The 22432-nt window shown below is 43.1% G+C and overlaps 1 protein-coding gene across 1 annotated transcript in view; it reads left to right on the top strand.

Annotated features, from left to right (window-relative positions):
- Positions 1–4213: 4213 nt before the first annotated feature.
- The window catches only part of LOC311115983 (uncharacterized protein), a gene marked incomplete at its 3' end in the record, with an annotated part of 32036 nt that continues 13817 nt past the window's right edge, over positions 4214–22432 (top strand). Inside the window, exons 1-5 of the mRNA XM_084191099.1 lie at positions 4214–4428; positions 4630–4797; positions 5256–5362; positions 5496–5670; positions 13831–14083. Coding sequence (XP_084047225.1) covers positions 4302–4428; positions 4630–4797; positions 5256–5362; positions 5496–5670; positions 13831–14083 — 830 coding nt within the window. The 5' untranslated portion in view covers positions 4214–4301. The remainder of the gene's footprint in view (positions 4429–4629; positions 4798–5255; positions 5363–5495; positions 5671–13830; positions 14084–22432) is intronic.

Below are 22432 nucleotides of genomic sequence, written 5' to 3'. Positions count from 1 at the left end.
TAGCCCTTACACAGCTTGAAGGTGTGTTGGGTCATTGTCTTGTTGAAAAACAAATGATAGTCCCACTAGCCCAAACCAGATGGGATGGCGTATTGCTGCAGAGTGCTGTGGTAGCCATGCTGGTTAAGTGTGCCTTGAATTCTAAATATATCACAGACAGTTTCACCAGCAAAGCACCCCCACACCATCACACCACCTCCATGCTTTATGGTGGGAAATACACATGCGGAGATCGTCCGTTCACCCACACCGTGTCTCACGAAGACATGACGGTTTGAACCAAAAATCTCCAATTTGGACTCCAGACCAAAGGACACATTTCCACCTGTCTAATGTCCATTGCTCGTGTTTCTTGGCCCAAGCAAGTCTCTTCTTATTATTGGTGTCCTTCAGTAGTGGTTTCTTTGCAGCAATTCGACCATGACGGCCTGATTCAAACAGTCTCCTCTGAACAGTTGCTGTTGAGATGTGTCTGTTACTTGAACTCTGTGAAGCATTTATTTGGGCTGCTATTTCTGAGGCTGGTAACTCTAATGAACTTATCCTCTGCAGCAGAGGTAACTCTGGGTCTTCCATTCCTGTGGCGGTCCGCATGAGAGCCAGTTTCATCATAGCGCTTGATGGTTTTTGTGACTGCACTTGAAGAAACTTTCAAAGTTCTTGAAATGTTCCGTATTGACTGACCTTCATGTCGTAAAGTAATGATGGACTGTTGTTTCTCATTGCTTATTTGAGCTGTTCTTGCCGTAATAGGGTTGTCTTCTGTATACCCCACCCCTACCTTGTCACAACACAACTGATTGGCTCAAACGCATTAAGAAGGAAATAAATTGCACAAATAAACGTTTAAGAAGGTACAGCTGTTAATTTAAATGCATTCCAGGTGACTACCTCATGAAGCTGGTTGAGAGAATGCCAAGAGTGTGCAAAGCTGTCATCAAGGCAAAGGGTGGCTACTTTGAAGAATCTCAAATATAAAAATATACTTTGATTTCTTTAAAACTTTTTGGGTTACTACATGATTCCATATGTGTTATTTCATAGTTTTGATGTCTTCACTATTATTCTACAATGTAGAAAATAGTAAAAATAAATAAAAACCCTTGAATGAGTAGGTGTTCTAAATCTTTTGACCGGTAGTGTATATTTATTGAACAAAAATATAAATGCAAAATGCAACAATTTCAACGATTTACAGTTCATATATGCCAACCCTCTTCCTGGAGATCTATTGTCCTGTAGGTTTTCAGTCCAACTCTAATTTAGCATATCTGATTCAACTAGTTAAGGTCTTGTTGAGCAGCTAATAAGTAGAATCAGGTGTGTTAAATTAGAGCTGGCCTGATAACCCACAGGACGGTACATCTCCAGGAAGAGGGGGGTTGGGCAGCCTTGATATAAGCAAATCAGTCAGTGTAAATAAATTCATTAGGCACTAATCTATGGACTTAACATGACTGGGCAGGGGCACAGCCATTGGTGGGCCTTTTAATATGACTGGGCAGGGGCACAGCCATTGGTGGGCCTTTTAATATGACTGGGCAGGGGCACAAATTAGTGCACAACATTTGAGAAATAAGCTTTCGTGCGCTTGTAAAAATTCAGGGATCTTTTTTTTCAGCTCATGAAAGATTGGACCAACACTTGCGTTTTATATTTTTAGGAACAAAATATTTCACATTCTTTTTGACTTTACCCAAAATATAATGACATTAGTGATCGTCAAAATGTCAAAAATGTGTGAATGTCTAAATCAGAAAAATTGCCATTTAAAACAGCACGTGTCGGACCCTTTCGACAACAGGGAGATGTTACTGATGTGTCTGTCTCCAATGTAAAAAAAAACACAATTACTTTTTAACTTATTTTAGGTTTAAGGAAATGTGTAGGTCGCATTCTGTATCATACCGCTATTAAGGTTATAAATGTACAACCAGCTGGTATCATACCGCTATTAAGGTTATAAATGTAAAACCACCTGGTATCATACCGCTATTAAGGTTATAAATGTAAAACCACCTGGTATCATACCGCTATTAAGGTTATAAATGTAAAACCACCTGGTATCATACAACTATTAAGGTTATAAATGTAAAACCACCTGGTATCATACCGCTATTAAGGTTATAAATGTAAAACCACCTGGTATCATACAACTATTAAGGTTATAAATGTAAAACCACCTGGTATCATACCAGGTACAACCGAAAAAGAAAAGCCGCACACTCTAGGAGCTCAGATGCAATAATTGAATATCCTAATAACCAACTGCGAGCAGTGTGGAAAGAGTTTTAGCTGTTTAGGAAGCCTGAAAGGTCATGAACGAATACACACAGGGGAAAAGCCTTACCACTGCTCCCATTGTGGAAAGAGTTTTAGCCATTTAGAAAGCCTGGAAAGACATGAGAGGAAACACAGGGGAGAAGTCTTACCACTGCTCCCGTTGTGGAAAGAGTTTTAATCGGTTAGACAACCTGAAAAGACGAGCAAATACACATAGAAGCGAAGCCACACCACTGCTCCCAGTGTGGAAAGACTTTTAACCAGTTAAGAAAGCTGAAAGAACACAAGAGAATTCACACAGGGGAGAAGCCTTACAAATGTTCAGACTGTGGGAAGAGATATTACTCATCACAGTCACATAAAAAGTATGTGAGAATCCACACAGGAGAGAAGAAGCCTTACTTCTCCTAGTGTGTAAATTGATATTTCACATCACATTGACTTAATTACTTCTCCTAGTGTGTAACATTGACTTAATTACTTCTCCTAGTGTGTAAATTGATATCTAACATCGACTTAAAGTTAATCAGAGAACATACACAGTGCTCCCATTGTCTTATATTGTTGACATGAGAATGTGTTTACTTGTTTATACCATATTAAATGTAATTGTACAAAGTATACTCAAAAATATATTTGTATGTTTTTATTAGAAAACATGAATTGAATATGGAGTTTGTCAGTTTGAATACAGAGTAGATCAGATTCCATGTGTTTAAATGGTCCTTTTTTAAACTCTGACTGTGTGTTTATCTGGGTGTGTCATTCCTCCAGCACTACAGGTAATCAAGTGATATTTGGATGTGATGCATTGGCTCCATTGTTTACATTTGCATTGTTGGCCCACTGAGGATTTAATGAAATGAAATTGTTCACGGACTCTGTAATGGAACATTTTAATTGCATGTGTCCACATAACTGAGTCCACATAACTGAGTATGTGACTAACCTTGTGAAACTGTCCTATTATAATCTTCTGTTCTTGTGAGTATCATCCTGTGTTAAAAACCAGCTTGCACCTGCGTCCTTGTATAAATAAAGTCCGGCCCAGGAACAGGAAACTATAAAGATATGTGCTCATCACCCAATGCTTTGGAATTCATACTGTCTACACTGCACTGTGTAACGCTGTTATTCTCTCTGAGCTCAGAAATAAAGAATCTTGGTTTGACAGGGGGGTTCGCGAGACACTGTGACCCCGTCCGACGATACCCACAGACAGGGCCAACCAGGCAGGATATAACCCCACCCACTTTGCCAAAGCACAGCCCCCACACCACCAGAGGGATATCAACAGACCACCAACCTACTACCCTGAGACAAGGCTGAGTATAGCCCACGAAGATCTCCTCCACTGCACGAGCCCGAGGGAGCGACAAACCGGACAGGAAGATAATGTCAGAGACTCAACCCACTCAAGTGATGCACCCCTCCTAGGGAAGGCATGGAAAGCACCAGTAAGCCAGGGAAACAGCCCCGTAATAGGGTCAGAGGCAGAGAATCCCAATGGAGAGACAGGAACCTAAATCTAAATATTAATATTAAGCTTCTACGTCTGTGTACAGGAAAGTCTTATTTGTAAGACGTAGGCGAAAATATATCAACTTATTGTTAAATTATTACGACATTCTTTGCCAATACGAACGATGTAGTCAATATTGTTTCCAAACTGCGTTACCCACTCCAGTCAGCAGATGGCGATGTGCGTCTTTCAGGTGATGATTCTTGCGTGACGTATAATGGCCTGGACGGGACTCTTCTTCAGCAACAACCACACGGCTACTCTTTCAACCACCTCGGTAGCTTGCTAGCCAACATAAAACCGAAAGATTGAGGCTTTAGATCATGTTTATGTACATTAGCTAATCTCAGTGTTTTAAACACATTTCTGTTGACGTAACATTATCTGCTGGGTAACTTTAACCTAATTTGCAAACTTGTTAAAGATTGATACTGAGCCTACCACTAGGCTAGTCGCTAATGCTAACTAGCTAGCTAACTAGCTTACATCCCTGACCATGAGCTCACTAAACTACTCCTCCCCTGCTAAAGAAGAGGAGGTCTGGTGTATGGAGAAAGAAGCTCTGGGGCTGAACATTGTTGTGAAAGAAGAAGAGGAGGATGTTACAGTGAAAGGAGAGAAAGATCCGTTTGGAGAGGAAGAGGGGATAGAGGCTGTCACAGTGGAAGAGGATGAGGTAGAAGCTTTCAGAATGATAAAGGAGGAAGAGGAGGCTGTTACACTGAAAGAAGAAGAGGATGTTACAGTGAAAGAAGAGAAAGGTCCGTTTGGAGTGAAAGAGGAAGAGGGGATAGAGGCTGTCACAGTGGAAGAGGAGGAGGTAGAAGCTTTCAGAATGAAAAAGGAGGAAGAGGACGCTGGTGTATTGAAAGAAGAAGAAGAGGAAGAACCTTTTAGAGAGGAAGAGGATCGTATCTCAATAAAGGTGAAGAAGGAAGACGTTTTTGGAGTGAAAGAGCAGGAGGAGGAGACAGAATATCAGATTAACACCAGTTGAGTACTGTCTTAAAAACAGGGGCACAAACTATGCAGTTCTTGAACTAATGTGTGGTTTTTAAGGGGCATTCTACTGAAGTTATATACTTCAATATGTTGTTCAGTAGTGTATAAATTGTTAAAGGTTCAATCTGCAATTGGTACATATATTTTTTTGACTTTTAAATTAGCTTTAATGAATTCTCCATGTGGTCTACATTAAAGTGCACCTCATCTAATATAACAGGCTTTTAAAATTCAATATTGGTGCTTAATTTCTACTTAAAATATCAAATGGACGCAAAAGGCACCCAATTTGTGAAACTATCTTTTCACATCTGCATCATAAACAATATTTTATAAAATCATGATGAAAGTGACCGTTTTAGGCCCTGTTTAGATATATTAATGCCTCTTGTAAGACCCTATGATTGCAATAGAAGATAATACGTTTACCATCTGTTTGATGTTCTCGTTCACACAGGAGAGAGACATGACTATCGTGGATCCTCTGGGGAGCCTCAACAACATCCTGATGCTGACGAGGCAGAGAAGAGTCTCTCCAGATCAGAACACCAGATGGTACATCTTGGTCTGGTCTAGCATACAGCTTGCTCTATCGGGGTCTGGGCTGGGTTTCTGTAAAGCACTTTATGACAACAGTGACATCTGTATCCATAATGATATGTGTCTGTGTCCCCTCTATGGTTACCAGGACAACGCTAGCCCTTCCTCCCTCCCAGAGTCCCCGTGTCGTACCTCTCCCAGTAGCACCTTACTGCTGGGTCTGAAGAGGTTGTCTGTGCGGCTGGTGGACTGCAGGAAAACAACGGGGCTGAGTGGAACTGTGAGAGGAGGAGAAGAGAAGAAAGGAGCAGATTTGACTCAAAGTAAGTGCTGTAGTTTAGTTTGAACAAATAAAATAGATCTGCCCACTGGTATCGGTTACCAGGACAACCAGCAGAGTTCTGTTAGTTGACATGAAGATAGACTGGTATCTGTTACCAGGACAACCAGCAGAGTTCTGTTAGTTGACATGAAGATACACTGGTATCTGTTACCAGGACAACCAGCAGAGTTCTGTTAGTTGACATGAAGATAGACTGGTATCTGTTACCAGGACAACCAGCAGAGTTCTGTTTGGTTACATGAAGATAGACTGGTATCTGTTACCAGGACAACCAGCAGAGTTCTGTTTGGTTACATGAAGATAGACTGGTATATTTCCACCACAGTAGACAGTTCTGTTAGTTGACACGAAGATAGACTGGTGGATATGGATGTTATGAATATCATAACACTGAAAAAGGATTCTGCCAATGAAAAGAGAGAAACCAATAGACTATATAAAACCTTGATGAAAGTTAGATTTAGAGAGAAAGTTTCAAGATGATCTGATGTATGGTGCATGTTTTACAAATACTTTTCCTAAAAACATAATGTACATGTAGGTAGAGTTAAAGTGACTATGCATGGATAACGTTACGTATGTATTATTATACATTGTGGTCTAAAGGCAAACAAAACTCAAGATAGTTCCATTTTGAGTCTTAAAGGAGGACTGTAGCATCTAATGATGAAACATTATGGAGTCTTAAAGGAGGACTGTAGCATCTAATGATGAAACATTATGGAGTCTTAAAGGAGGACTGTAGCATCTGATGATGAAACATTATGGAGTCTTAAAGGAGGACTGTAGCATCTAATGATGAAACATTATGGAGTCTTAAAGGAGGACTGTAGCATCTAATGATGAAACATTATGGAGTCTTAAAGGAGGACTGTAGCATCTAATGATGAAACATTATGGAGTCTTAAAGGAGGACTGTAGCATCTAATGATGAAACATTATGGAGTCTTAAAGGAGGACTGTAGCATCAAATGATGAAACATTATGGAGTCTTAAAGAAGGCCCGTAGCATCTAATGATGAAACATTATGGAGTCTTAAAGGAGGACTGTAGCATCTAATGATGAAACATTATGGAGTCTTAAAGGAGGACTGTAGCATCTAATGATGAAACATTATGGAGTCTTAAAGGAGGACTGTAGCATCTAATGATGTAACATTATGGAGTCTTAAAGGAGGACTGTAGCATCTAATGATGAAACATTATGGAGTCTTAACGGAGGACTGTAGCATCTAATGATGTAACATTATGGAGTCTTAAAGGAGGACTGTAGCATCTAATGATGAAACATGATGGAGTCTTAAAGGAGGACTGTAGCATCTAATGATGAAACATTATGGAGTCTTAAAGGAGGACTGTAGCATCTAATGATGAAACATTATGGAGTCTTAAAGGAGGACTGGGATGAAAAGGGAAAGGAAAGGGGATATCTAGTCAGTCACAGCTGAATGCATTCACTCTAAATGTGTCTTCCTCATTTAACCCAACCCATCTGAATCAGAGAGGTGCGGGGGCTGCCTTAATCGACGTTCCACGTCATCCACGTCCGAGGAGCAGTTGTTGTTGGGGGATAACTGCTTTGCTCAATTGCAGAACGGCAGACCTTTCCACCTTGCGGGCGTGGGGATTCGAACCAGTGACCTTTCGGTTACTGGCCCAACACTCTTAACCGTTAGTCTACAAATGTTCCAATTTCAATTAATTATTTCTCAATGATGCTTTAAAGGAGACGTTTACCCAAAATCCAGAAACTCTGAAGTGATTCCATACTATGAAACCAGTCCAGTGGAGTTTGCCCTCTCTCCCTGTAGTGCTGTACTGAAACAGCTGCAAAAACGTATCACGTGACGTTGCTGAATGCGGGCCTCGCTCTGCTGCTTTGCCAGTTAATTTGTTATTTTATTAAAGCTATGGCCTTTGGCTTTCACCTGGAATTGTTTATTTATGTCTGAGAAATAAACTTTTTTCAATCAATAAAACATATACAAATATGATGATATCATAGTTAATTCATGACATCTGAATGAACAAACCTTTTCATACTTCAGACCCCTTGATCTTTTCCATATTTTGTTATGTTACAGCCTGATTCTAAAATGAATTAAAAAATAAATTCCCCTCATCAGTCTACACACAATACTCCTTAATGACAAAAACAAAACAGGTTTTTGTAAATTTTTGCAAATGTATTAAAAATAAAAAACAGATTATTTAAATAAGTATTCAGGCGCTTTTCTATGAGACTCAAATTGAGCTGAGATGCATCATGTTTCCATTGATCCTTGAGATGTTTCTAGAACTTACCTGTGGTAAATTCAATTGATTTGACATGATTTGGAAAGGCACACACCTGTCTATAAAAGGTCCCACAGTTGACAGACGCATGTCAGAGCAAAAACCAAACCATGAGTTTGAAGGAATGATCCTTACAGCTCCAAGACAGGATTGTGTCACGGCAAAACATTTCTGCAGCAGTGAAGGTCTCCAAGAACACAGTGGCCAACATCCTTCTTAAAAGGAAGACCTTTGGAACCACCAAGACTCTTCCTAGTGCTGGCCGCCCGGCCAAACTGAGCAATCGGGGGAGAAGGGCCTTGGTCAGGGAGGTGAACAAGAACCCGATGGTCACTCTGACAGAACTCCAGAGTTCCTCTGTGGAGATGAGAGAACCTTCCAGAAGGACAACCATCTCTGTAGCACTCCGTCAATCAGGCCTTTATGGTAGAGTGGCCAGACGGAATCCACTCCTCAGTAAAGCACATGACAGCCCACTTGGAGTTTGCCAAAAGGCACCTAAAGGATTCTCAAACCATGAGAAACAAGATTCTCTGGTCTGATGAAACCAAGATTGAACTCTTGCCTGAATGCCAAGCGTCACGTCTGGAGGAAACCTGTCATCATCTCTACGGTGAAGCATGGGGGTGGCAGCATCAAGCTGTGGGGATGTATTTCAGCGGCAGGGACTTGGAGACTAGTCAGAATCGAGGGAAAGATGAACAGAGAAAAGTACAGAGAGATCCTTGATCCAGAGAACTCAACACCTCACTGGGGCAAAGGTTCCCCTTCCAACAGGACAACGAACAAAAGCACATAGCCAAGATAATGCAGGAGTGGCTTCGGGACATTACTTCCTTGAGTGGCCCATTCAGAGCCCGGACTTGAACCCGATCGATCATCTCTGGAGAGACCTGAAAATAGCTGTGAAACAACGCTCCTCATCCAACCTGACAGAGCTTGAGAGGACAAGTGTGCCAAGCTTGTAGCGTCATACCCAAGAAAACTCTAGGGTGTAATCGCTGCTAAAGGTGCTTCAACAAAGTACTGAGTAAAGGTCTCAATATTTACACGAATGTGACATTTAAGGTTTTCTTTTTGAAAAAATTAGCAAAAATTCATACAAACCTGTTTTTGCTTTGACATTATGGGGTGTTGTGTATAGATTGAGGAAATTAAAAATATATCAATTTTAGAATAAGGCCGTAACGTAACAAAATGTGTAAAAAGTAAAGGGGTCTGAATACTTTCCGAATGCACTGTATGTACAGTATACCTCAAACGTTTGGACACACCTACTCATTCAAGGTTTTTTCTTTATTTTTTACTGTTTTCTACATTGTAGAATAATAGTGAAGACATCAAAACTATGAAATAACACATGGAATCATGTAGTATCCTACAAAGTGTTAAACAAGTCAAATATATTTTATATGGGTTTCTTCAAAGTAGTCACCCTTTGCCTTGACGACAGCTTTGCACACTCTTGGCATTCTCTCAACCAGCTTCATGAGGTAGTCACCTGGAATGCTTTTCCAACAGTCTTGAAGGAGTTCCCACAAATGCTGAGCACTTGTTGACTGCTTTTCTTTCACTCTGCAGTCCAACTCATCCCAAACCATCTCAATTTGGTTGAGGTCGGGGTATTGTGGAGGCCAGGTCATCTGATGCAGCACTCCATCCCTCTCCTTCTTCGTTAAATAGCCCTTACACAGCCTGGAGGTGTGTTGGGTCATTGTCCTGTTGAAAACAAATGATAGTCGCACAAAGTGCAAACCAGATGAGATGGCGTATTGCTGCAGAATGCAGTAGTAGCCATGCTGGTTAAGTGTGCCTTGAATTCTAAATAAATCAGACAGTGTCACCAGCAAAGCACCCCCGCACCATAACACCTCCTCCTCCATGCTTTACGGTGGGAAATACACATGCGATCATCCGTTCACCCACACCGCGTCTCACAAAGACACGGCGGTTGGAACCAGAAATCTCCAATTTGGACTCCAGACCAAAGGACACATTTCCACAGGTCTAATGTCCATTGCTCGTGTTTCTTGGCCCAAGCAAGTCTCTTCTTCTTATTGGTGTCCTTTAGTAGTGGTTTCTTTGCAGCAATTCGACAATGACGGTGTGATTCAAACAGTCTCCTCTGAACAGTTGCTGTTGAGATGTGTCTGTTACTTGAACTCTGTGAAGCATTTTATTTGGGCTGCAATTTCTGAGGCTGGTAACTCTAATTAACCTTTCCTCTGCAGCAGAGGTAACACTGGGTCTTCCATTCCTTTGGCGGGCCTCATGAGAGACAGTTTCATCATAGCACTTGATGGTTTTTGTGACTGCACTTGAAGAAACTTTCAAAGTTATTGAAATTTCCGTATTGACTGACCTTCATGTCTTAAAGTAATGATGGACTGTCGTTTCTCTTTGCTTATTTGAGCTGTTCTTGCCGTAATATGGACTTGGGCTGTCTTCTGTATACCCCCCCTACCTTGTCACAACACAACTGATTTGCTCAAACGTATTAAGAAGGAAATAAATTGCACAAATCAACTTTTAAGAAGGCACACCTGTTAATTTAAATGCATTTCAGGTGACTACCTCATGAAGCTGGTTGAGAGAATGCCAATAGTGTGCAAAGCTGTCATCAAGGCAAAGGGTGGCTATTTGAAGAATCTCAAATACAGTGGGGAGAACAAGTATTTGATACACTGCCGATTTTGCAGGTTTTCTTACTTACAAAGCATGTAGAGGTCTGTAATTTCTATCATAGGTACACTTCAACTGTGAGAGACGGAATCTAAAACAAAAATCCAGAAAACCACATTGTATGATTTTTAAGTAATTAATTTGCATTTTATTGCATGACATAAGTATTTGATCACCTACCAACCAGTAAGAATTCCGGCTCTCACAGACCAGTTAGTTTTTCTTTAAGAAGCCCTCCTGTTCTCCACTCATTACCTGTATTAACTGCACCTGTTTGAACTCATTACCTGTATAAAAGACACCTGTCCACACACTCAATCAAACAGACTCCAACCTCTCCACAATGGCCAAGCCCAGAGAGCTGTGTAAGGACATCAGGGATAAAATTGTAGACCTGCACAAGGCTGTGATGGGCTACAGGACAATAGGCAAGCAGCTTGGTGAGAAGGCAACAACTGTTGGCGCAATTATTAGAAAATGGAAGAAGTTCAAGATGACGGTCAATCACCCTCGGTCTGGGGTTCCATGCAAGATCTCACCTCGTGGGGCATCAATGATCATGAGGAAGGTGAGGGATCAGCCTAGAACTACACGGCAGGACCTGGTCAATGATCTGAAGAGAGCTGGGACCACAGTCTCAAAGAAAACCATTAGTAACACACTACGCCGTCATGGATTAAAATCCTGCAGCGCACGCAAGGTCCCCCTGCTCAAGCCAGCGTATGTCCAGGCCGTCTGCCAATGACCATCTGGATGATCCAGAGGAGGAATGGGAGAAGGTCATGTGGTCTGATGAGACAAAAATATAGCTTTTTGGTCTAAACTCCACTCGCCGTGTTTGGAGGAAGAAGAAGGATGAGTACAACCCCAAGAACACCATCCCAACCGTGAAGCATGGAGGTGGAAACATCATTCTTTGGGGATGCTTGCAGGACGACTGCACCGTATTGCGGGGAGGATGGATGGGAACATGTATCGCGAGATCTTGGCCAACAATCTCCTTCCCTCAGTAAGAGCATTGAAGATGGGTCGTGGCTGGGTCTTCCAGCATGACAACGACCCGAAACACACAGCCAGGGCAACTAAGAAGCATCTCAAGGTCCTGGAGTGGCCTAGCCAGTCTCCAGACCTGAACCCAATAGAACATCTTTTGGAGGGAGCTGAAAGTCTGTATTGCCCAGCGACAGCCCCGAAACCTGAAGGATCTGGAGAAGGTCTGTATGGAGGAGTGGGCCAAAATCCCTGCTGCAGTGTGTGCAAACCTGGTCAAGACCTAAAGGAAACGCATGATCTCTGTAATTGCAAACAAAGGTTTCTGTACCAAATATTAAGTTCTGCTTTTCTGATGTATTAAATACTTATGTCATGCAATAAAATGCAAATGAATTACTTAAAAGTCATACAATGTGATTTTCTGGATTTGTTTTAGATTCCGTCTCTCACAGTTGAAGTGTACCTATGATAGAAATTACAGACCTCTACATGCTTTGTAAGTAGGAAAACCTGCAAAACCGGCAATGTATCAAATACTTGTTCTCCCTATTTCTATATAATATATTTGTTTAACACTTTTTTGGTTACTACATGATTCCATATGTATTATTTCATAGTTTTGATGTCTTCACTTATATTCTACAATGTAGGAAATAGTCAAAATAAAGAAAGACCCTTGAATAAGTAGGTGTTCTAAAACCTAAACAAAAATATAAACGCAACAATTTCAACGATTTACAGTTCATATAAGCCAGGGCTGCCCAACCCTCTTCCTGTAGGTTTTCAGTCCAACTCTAATTTAGCATATCTGATTCAGCTTGTTAAGGTTTTGTTGAGCAGCTAATAAGTAGAATCAGGTGTGTTAAATTAGAGCTGGACTGATAACCCACAGGACGATACATCTCCAGGAAGAGGGGGGTTGGGCAGCCTTGATATAAGCAAATCAGTCAATGTAAATAAATTCATTAGGCACTAATCTATGGACTTAACATGACTGGGCAGGGGGCGCAGCCATTGGTGGGCCTGGGAGGGCATAAGCCCACCCACTTGGGAGGCAGGCCCAGCCAATCAGAATACATTTTTTCCCCCACAAAAAGGGCTGTATTACAGAGAGAAATACTCCTCAGTTTCATCAGCTGTCGGGATGGCTGGTCTCAGACGATATGGAGGTCCTGGGCTGGCGTTGTTATACGTGGTCTGCGGTTGTGAGGCCGGTTGGATGCACTGCCAAATTCTCTAAAAAGACGGAGTTACATCTCCTGTGGATATTCCTGCAGTCAGCATGCCAATTGCACACTCCCTCAAAACTTGAGACATCTGTGGCATTGTGTGACACAACTGCATATTTTAATGGCTTTTTATTGTCCCCAGCACAAGATGCACCCTTGTAATGATCATGCTGTTTAATCAGCTTCTTGATATGCCACACTTGTCAGGTGGATGGATTATCTTGGCAAAGGAGAAATGTTCACTAACAAGTATGTAAACAAATTTGTGCACAAGATTTGAGAGAAATAAGCTTTAGTGCTCTTGGATTTCTGGGATCTTTTATTTCAGCTCATGAAACATGGGACCAACACTTTACATGTTGCGTTTATATTTTTAGGAACAAAATATTTCACATTCTTTTTGACTTTATCCAAAATATCATGACATTAGTGATAGTCTAAATCAGAAGAATTGCCATTTAAACAGCAGTGTCGGACTCTTTCGACAACGGGGAGATGTTACTGATGTGCTTTGTGTCTGTCTCCAATGTAAAAAAATAAAGTTTGGGACTTCCACACAACATTACTTCATTACTTATTTTAGGTTTAAGGAAATGTGTAGGTCTCATTCTGTATCATACAGCTATTAAGGTTATACATTTACAACCACCTGCACGATAGGAATCCAGAGATGTCTGTGTCTTGAGTGTCCTAGAACTGTCTAGTTTTTTGTGTTCTGACTTATAAAACAGAATGAATAAAAATGTATCAGTAATTACCAGGAAGCTCTACAACATCATTTGTTTTGAAATCACGCCAAGATTGTTTTAATTGGTGAAATGTTTCAAAACTGTCCTCAGGTTATTGAGGGATCTGATTTGGATTAAATGTCATAGCAATTTGGTTTTATCAAGTGGAGGTTTCATTCAGGTCTCTCTTTAAATAAACACTGTCTTTGGCAGGAGAAAAACCAAAGTCGGAGGAACCAGAGACGTCCAAACCAGCAAGACGACACCTCTGCTCCCAGTGTGGAACTAGGTTTGTCAATTTAGGAAACCTGAAAAGACATGAGAAGACACACAAAGGGGAGAAGCCTTTCCATTGCTCCCAGTGTGGAAAGAGTTTTAACCGGTTAGACTACCTGAAAGCTCATGAGAAAATACACAAAGAGGAGAAGCCTTTCCATTGCTCCCAATGTGGAAAGAGTTTTAAACGGTTAGACTACCTGAAATCTCATCAGCAAATACACACAGTGGAGAAGCCTTACCACTGCTCCCATTGTGGAAAGAGTTTTATCCGTTTACAGACCCTGAAAATACATGAGAAGGCACACACAGGAGCGAAGCCACACCATTGCGCCCAGTGTGGAAAGAGTTTTAAACGGTTAGACTACCTGAAATCTCATCAGCAAATACACACAGTGGAGAATCCTTACCACTGCTCCCATTGTGGAAAGAGTTTTGTCCGTTTACAGACCCTGAAAATACATGAGAAGGCACACACAGGAGCGAAGCTACACCATTGCACCCAGTGTGGAAAGAGTTTTAACCACTTAGGAAACATGAAAGCTCATGAGCAAATACACAAAGAGGAGAAGCCTTTCCATTGCTCCCAGTGTGGAAAGAGTTTTAAACTGTTAGACTACCTGAAATCTCATCAGAAAGTACACACAGTGGAGAAGCCTTACCACTGCTCCCATTGTGGAAAGAGTTTTAAACTGTTAGACTACCTGAAATCTCATCAGAAAGTACACACAGTGGAGAAGCCTTACCACTGCTCCCATTGTGGAAAGAGTTTTAACCGGTTAGAAAACATGGAAGCTCATGAGCGGACACACACAGAAGACATATTACTCATCACAGTCACTTAAAAGTCATGTGAGAATCCACACAGGAGAGAAGAAGCCTTACTTCTCCTAGTGTGTAAATTGATATTTCACATCACATTGACTTAAAGTTCATCAGAGGACATACACATTGCTCCCATTGTCTTATATTGTTGACTGACTGAGATTGTGTCTTTACTTGTTTATACCATATGAAATGTGTTTATACAAAGTATACTTAAACATTTATTTGTATGTTTTTATTAGAAAACATGAATTGAACATAGAGTTTGTCAGTTTGAATATAGAGTAGATCAGATTCCATGTGTTTAAATGGTCCTTTTTTAAACTGACTATGTGTGTGTTTATCTGGGTGTGTCATTCCTCCAGCTCCACAGATAATCAAATTATATTTGGATGTGATGCATTTGCTCCATTGTTTACATTGTTGGCCCACTGATGATTTCATGAAATACAGTGGGGGAAAAGAGTATTTAGTCAGCCACCAATTGTGAAAGTTCTCCCACTTAAAAAGATGAGAGAGGCCTGTAATTTTCATCATAGGTACACGTCAACTATGACAGACAAATTGAGAAGGAAAAAATCCAGAAAATCACATTGTAGGATTTTTAATGAATTTATTTGCAAATTATGGTGGAAAATAAGTATTTGGTCACCTACAAACAAGCAAGATTTCTGGCCCTCACAGACCTGTAACTTCTTCTTTAAGAGGCTCCTCTGTCCTCCACTCGTTACCTGTATTAATGGCACCTGTTTGAACTTGTTATCAGTATAAAAGACACCTGTCCACAACCTCAAACAGTCACACTCCAAACTCCAGTATGGCCAAGACCAAAGAGCTGTCAAAGAACACCAGAAACAAAATTGTAGACCTGCACCAGGCTGGGAAGACTGAATCTGCAATAGGTAAGCAGCTTGGTTTGAACAAATCAACTGTGGGAGCAATTATTAGGAAATGGAAGACTGACCTGCAGAGAGCTGGGACCAAAGTAACAAAGCCTACCATCAGTAACACACTACGCCGCCAGGGACTCAAATCCTGCAGTGCCAGACGTGTCCCCTTGCTTAAGCCAGTACATGTCCAGGCCCATCTGAAGTTTGCTAGAGTGCATTTGGATAATCCAGAAGAGGATTGGTAGAATGTCATATGGTCAGATGAAACCAAAATAGAACTTTTTGGTAAAAACTCAACTCGTCGTGTTTGGAGGACAAAGAATGCTGAGTTGCATCCAAAGAACACCATACCTACTGTGAAGCATGGGGGTGGAAACATCATGCTTTGGGGCTGTTTTTCTGCAAAGGGACCAGGACGACTGATCCGTGTAAAGGAAAGAATGAATGGGGCCATGTATCATGAGATTTTGAGTGAAAACCTCCTTCCTTCAGCAAGGGCATTGAAGATGAAACGTGGCTGGGTCTTTCAGCATGACAATGATCCCAAACACACCGCCCGGGCAACGAAGGAGTGGCTTCGTAAGAAGCATTTCAAGGTCCTGGAGTGGCCTAGCCAGTCTCCAGATCTCAACCCCATAGAAAATCTTTGGAGGGAGTTGAAAGTCTGTGTTGCCCAGCGACAGCCCCAAAACATCACTGCTTTAGAGGAGATCTGCATGGAGGAATGGGCCAAAATACCAGCAACAGTGTGTGAAAACCTTGTGAAGACTTACAGAAAACGTTTGACCTGTGTCATTGCCAACAAAGGGTATATAACAAAGTATTGAGAAACTTTTGTTATTGACCAAATACTTATTTTCCACCATAATTTGCAAATAAATTCATTAAAAATCATACAATGTGATTTTCTGGAGAAAAAAAATCTCATTTTGTCTGTCATAGTTGACGTGTACCTATGATGAAAATTACAGGCCTCTCTCATCAGAACTTGCACAATTTGGTGGCTGACTAAATACTTTTTTCCCCACTGTAAATGTTCTCTGACTCTGTAATGTAACATTTTTATTGTATGTGTCCACATAACTGAGTATGTGACTAACCTTGTGAAACTGTCCTATTATAATCTCCTGTTCTTGGGAGTATCATTCTGTGTTGCAAACCAGCTTGCACCTGCGTTCTTGTATAAATAAAGTCCCGCCCAGGAACAGGAAACTATAAAGATATGTGCTCATCACCCAATGCTTTGGAATTCATACTGTCTACACTGCACTGTGGAACTCTGTTATTCTCTCTGAGCTCAGAAATAAAGAATCTTGGTTTGACTTAGACTCCAGCAGATCCTTATTTTATAATATCCACCACAACTCGCCCACAGATTGCTGTTTCATCATTGTCTCAATGAAGAGTTCCTCGTTCGACTTTCCTGGGGGCATTTACAAGCCTCCCACTGGTTGAATAAACGTTGTTTCCACATCATTTCAACAAAAATAATCCATGTGATGATTTTAGATCAATGTGGAAAACTGATTGGATTTGCAAAAAGCCATCAACATATTTATTTTTTTACTGACCTGGCAATCTAAATCCAATGACGGGTGACATTTGCATTTTAATGAGGGAAATAAGTATTTGACCCCTCCGCAAAACATGACTTAGTACTTGGTGGCAAAACCCTTGTTGGCAATCACAGAGGTCAGACGTTTCTTGTAGTTGGCCACCAGGTTTGCACACATCTCAGTAGGGATTTTGTTCCACTCCTCTTTGCAGATCTTCTCCAAGTCATTAAGGTTTCGAGGCTGACGTTTGGCAACTCGAACCTTCAGCTCCCTCCACAGATTTTCTATGGGATTAAGGTCTGGAGACTGGCTAGGCCACTCCAGGACCTTAATGTGCTTCTTCTTGAGCCACTCCTTTGTTGCCTTGGCCGTGTGTTTTGGGTCATTGTCATGCTGGAATACCCATCCAAGACCCATTTTCAATGCCCTGGCTGAGGGAAGGAGGTTCTCATCCAAGATTTGATGGTACATGGCCCTGTCCATCGTCCCTTTGATGCGGTGAAGTTGTCCTGTCCCCTTAGCAGAAAAACACCCCCTAAGCATAATGTTTCCACCTCCATGTTTGACGGTGGGGATGGTGTTCTTGGGGTCATAGGCAGCATTCCTCCCCCTCCAAACACGGCAAGTTGAGTTGATTCCAAAGAGCTCGATTTTGGTCTCATTTGACCACAACACTTTCACCCAGTTCTCCTCTGAATCATTCAGATGTTCATTGGCAAACTTCAGACGGCCCTGTATATGTGCTTTCTTGAGCAGAGGGACCTTGCGGGCGCTGCAGGATTTCAGTCCTTCACGGCGTAGTGTGTTACCAATTGTTTTCTTGGTGACTATGGTCCCAGCTGCCTTGAGATCATTGACAAGATCCTCCCATGAAGTTATGGGCTGATTCCTCACCGTTCTCATGATCATTGCAACTCCACGAGGTGAGATCTTGCATGGAGCCCCAGGCAGAGTTATTTTGTGTTTCTTCCATTTGCGAATAATCGCACCAACTGTTGTCACCTTCTCACCAAGCTGCTTGGCGATGGTCTTGTAGCCCATTCCAGCCTTGTGTAGGTCTACAATCTTGTCCCTGACATCCTTGGAGAGCTCTTTGGTCTTGGCCATGGTGGAGAGTTTGGAATCTGATTGATTGATTGCTTCTGTGGACAGGTGTCTTTTATACAGGTAACAAACTGAGATTAGGAGCACTCCCTTTAAGAGTGTGCTCCTAATCTCAGCTCGTTACCTGTATAAAAGATACCTGGGAGCCAGAAATCTCTCTGATTGAGAAGGGGTCAAATACTTATTTCCCTCATTAAAATGCAAATCAATTTATAACATTTTTGACCTGCGTTTTTCTGGTTTTTGTTGTTGTTATTCTGTCTCTCACTGTTCAAATAAACCTACCATTAAAATTATAGACTGATCATTTCTTTGTCAATGGGCAAACGTACAAAATTAGCAGGGGATCAAATACTTTTTTCCCTCACTGTATGTCAAATGGCAACCAAGCATCATTACATTACATTTTTTAAAACATTTTAGTCATTTAGCAGACGCTCTTATCCAGAGCGACTTACAGGAGCAATTAGGGTTAAGTGCCTTGCTCAAGGGCACATTTACGTCATTTAGCAGACGCTCTTATCCAGAGCGACTCACAAATTGGTGCATTCACCCTATAGCCAGTGGGATAACCACTTTACAAATTTTTTTTTTGGGGGGGGGGGGGGGGGGGGGTAGAAGGATTACTTTATCCTATCCCAGGTATTCCTTAAAGAGGTGGGGTTTCAAATGTCTCCGGAAGGTGGTGAGTGACTCCGCTGTCCTGGCGTCGTGAGGGAGCTTGTTCCACCATTGGGGTGCCAGAGCAGCGAACAGTTTTGACTGGGCTGAGCGGGAACTATGCTTCCGCAGAGGAAGGGGAGCCAGCAGGCCAGAGGTGGATGAACGCAATGCCCTCGTTTGGGTGTAGGGACTGATCAGAGCCCGAAGGTACAGAGGTGCCGTTCCCCTCACTGCTCCATAGGCAAGCACCATGGTCTTGTAACGGATGCAAGCTTCAACTGGAAGCCAGTGGAGTGTGCGGAGGAGGGGGGTGACGTGAGAGAACTTGGGAAGGTTGAACACCAGACGGGCTGCGGCGTTCTGGATGAGTTGTAGGGGTTTAATGGCACAGGCAGGGAGGCCAGCCAACAGCGAGTTGCAGTAATCCAGACGGGAGATGACAAGTGCCTGGATTAGGACCTGTGCCGCTTCCTGTGTAAGGCAGGGTCGTACTCTCCGAATGTTGTAGAGCATGAACCTGCAGGAGCGGGTCACCGCCTTGATGTTAGCGGAGAACGACAGGGTGTTGTCCAGGGTCACGCCAAGGCTCTTCGCACTCTGGGAGGAGGACACAACGGAGTTGTCAACCGTGATGGCGAGATCATGGAACGGGCAGTCCTTCCCCGGGAGGAAGAGCAGCTCCGTCTTGCCAGGGTTCAGCTTGAGGTGGTGATCCGTCATCCATACTGATATGTCTGCCAGACATGCAGAGATGCGATTCGCCACCTGGTTATCAGAAGGGGGAAAGGAGAAGATTAGTTGTGTATCGTCAGCGTAGCAATGATAGGAGAGGCCATGTGAGGATATGACAGAGCCAAGTGACTTGGTGTATAGGGAGAAAAGGAGAGGGCCTAGAACTGAGCCCTGGGGGACACCAGTGGTGAGAGCACGTGGTGCGGAGACAGCTTCTCGCCACGCCACTTGGTAGGAGCGACCGGTCAGGTAGGACGCAATCCAGGAGTGGGCCACGCCGGAGATGCCCAGCTCGGAGAGGGTGGAGAGGAGGATCTGATGGTTCACAGTATCAAAGGCAGCAGACAGGTCTAGAAGGACAAGAGCAGAGGAGAGAGAGTTAGCTTTAGCAGTGCGGAGAGCCTCCGTGACACAGAGAAGAGCAGTCTCAGTTGAATGACCAGTCCTGAAACCTGACTGGTTTGGATCAAGAAGGTCATTCTGAGAGAGATAGCAGGAGAGTTGGCTAAAGACGGCACGCTCAATAGTTTTGGAAAGAAAAGAAAGAAGGGATACTGGTCTGTAGTTGTTGACATCAGTGGGATCGAGTGTTGGTTTTTTGAGAAGGGGAGCAACTCTCGCTCTCTTGAAGACGGAAGGGACATGGCCAGCGGTCAAGGATGAGTTGATCAGCGAGGTGAGGTAGGGGAGAAGGTCACCGGAGATGGTCTGGAGAAGAGAGGAGGGGATGGGGTCAAGCGGGCAGGTTGTTGGGCGGCCTGCAGTCACAAGTCGCAGGATTTTATCTGGAGAGAGAGGGGAGAAAGAAGTCAAAGCATAGGGTAGGGCAGTGTGAGTAGGACCAGCAGTGTCATTAGACTTAACAAACGAGGATCGGATGTCGTCAACCTTCTTTTCAAAGTGGTTGACGAAGTCATCCACAGAGAGAGAGGAGGAGGGGAGGGGGGGATTCAGGAGGAAGGAAATGTGGCAAAGAGCTTCCTAGGGTTAGAGGCAGATGCTTGGAATTTAGAGTGGTAGAAAGTGGCCTTAGCAGCAGAAACAGATGAAGAAAATGTAGAGAGGAGGGAGTGAAAAGATGCCAGGTCGGCAGGGAGTTTAGTTTTCTTCCATTTCCGCTCCGCTGCCCGGAGCTCTGTTCTGTGAGCTCGCAATGAGTCATCAAGCCACGGAGCTGGAGGGGAGGACCGAGCCGGCCGGGAGGATAGGGGACACAGAGAGTCAAAGGATGCAGAAAGGGAGGAGAGGAGGGTTGAGGAGGCAGAATCAGGAGATTGGAGGGAGAAGGATTGAGCAGAGGGAAGAGATGATAGGATGGAAGAGGAGAGAGTAGTGGGAGAGAGAGAGCGAAGGTTGCGGCGGCGCATTACCATCTGTGTAGGGGCAGAGTGAGTAGTGTTGGAGGAGAGCGAGAGAGAAAAGGAAACAAAGTAGTGGTCGGAGACATGGAGGGGAGTTGCAGTGAGATTAGTAGAAGAGCAGCATCTAGTAAAGATGAGGTCAAGCGTATTGCCTGCCTTGTGAGTAGGGGGGGACGGTGAGAGGGTGAGGTCAAAAGAGGAGAGGAGTGGAAAGAAGGAGGCAGAGAGAAATGAGTCAAATGTGGACATAGGGAGGTTGAAATCCCCCAAAACTGTGAGGGGTGAGCCATCCTCAGGAAAGGAACTTATCAAGGCGTCAAGCTCATTGATGAACTCTCCAAGGGAACCTGGAGGGCGATAGATGACAAGGATATTAAGCTTAAATGGGCTAGTGACTGTGACAGCATGGAATTCAAATGAGGAGATAGACAGGTGGGTTAGGGGAAAAATTGAGAATGTCCACTTGGGAGAGATGAGGATTCCTGTGCCACCACCCCTCTGACCAGATGCTCTCGGGGTATGCGAGAACACATGGTCAGACGAGGAGAGAGCAGTAGGAGTAGCAGTGTTTTCAGTGGTAATCCATGTTTCCGTCAGCGCCAGGAAGTCGAGGGACTGGAGGTTAGCATAGGCTGGGATGAAGTCAGCTTTGTTGGCAGCAGAACGGCAGTTCCAGAGGCTGCCTGAGACCTGGAACTCCAGGTGTGGGGTGCGTGCAGGGACCACCAGGTTAGAGAGGCAGCAGCCACGCGGTGTGAGGCGTTTGTGTAGCCTGTGCAGAGAGGAGAGAACAGGGATAGGCAGAGGCATAGTTGACAGGCTGTAGCAAATGGCTACAATAATGCAGAGGAGATCGGAATGAAATGGACTAAACATCTGGGAAAGGAGAGAGCAGGGCCTCCCTCACCAAAACTTCCACCTCAGAAACTATAATTGTTTCACTGAACCACCCGAACAAAAACTCTCCCAACTTCCACCTTTAGAAATCAGAATTGTTGTGAACCACAGCGGTTCAATGTTTAAAGGAATAGACTCAACCCACTTTATTCAGCTAGCTAACTATGACACCATAGCTAACTAGCATGCTAGCATCCAATAACACACAGTTTAGCACCAACACTTGGTCACAACAAACCACCAATAGTGTGTTAACACACTAAGCAGATAATTTGTGTCCGTGTCTAGTTCCTTTCATAACGCAGCAATAATTGAACGTTGGCTAGCTTAGCACAAATATATTGTATTTAGCTGCCACAGTACAGCACACAATGGCTACTGTGTTGACTCTGTTCGAAAAACGGCTAGCTAGCTAGCTTCGTGCTACACCGAAGACAATGCCAACCTACAGTAACTACCCACAACAGCCCACGATGCCTAACTATGACACCATAGCTAACTAGCATGCTAG

The sequence above is a fragment of the Coregonus lavaretus genome, assembly GCF_964263955.1.
Source record: "Coregonus lavaretus genome assembly, contig: HAP1_SCAFFOLD_1463, whole genome shotgun sequence".
Lineage (NCBI taxonomy): Eukaryota > Metazoa > Chordata > Actinopteri > Salmoniformes > Salmonidae > Coregonus > Coregonus lavaretus.
The sequence above is the reverse complement of the archived record's forward strand: the minus strand, read 5'-3'. Positions and strand labels throughout refer to the sequence as shown.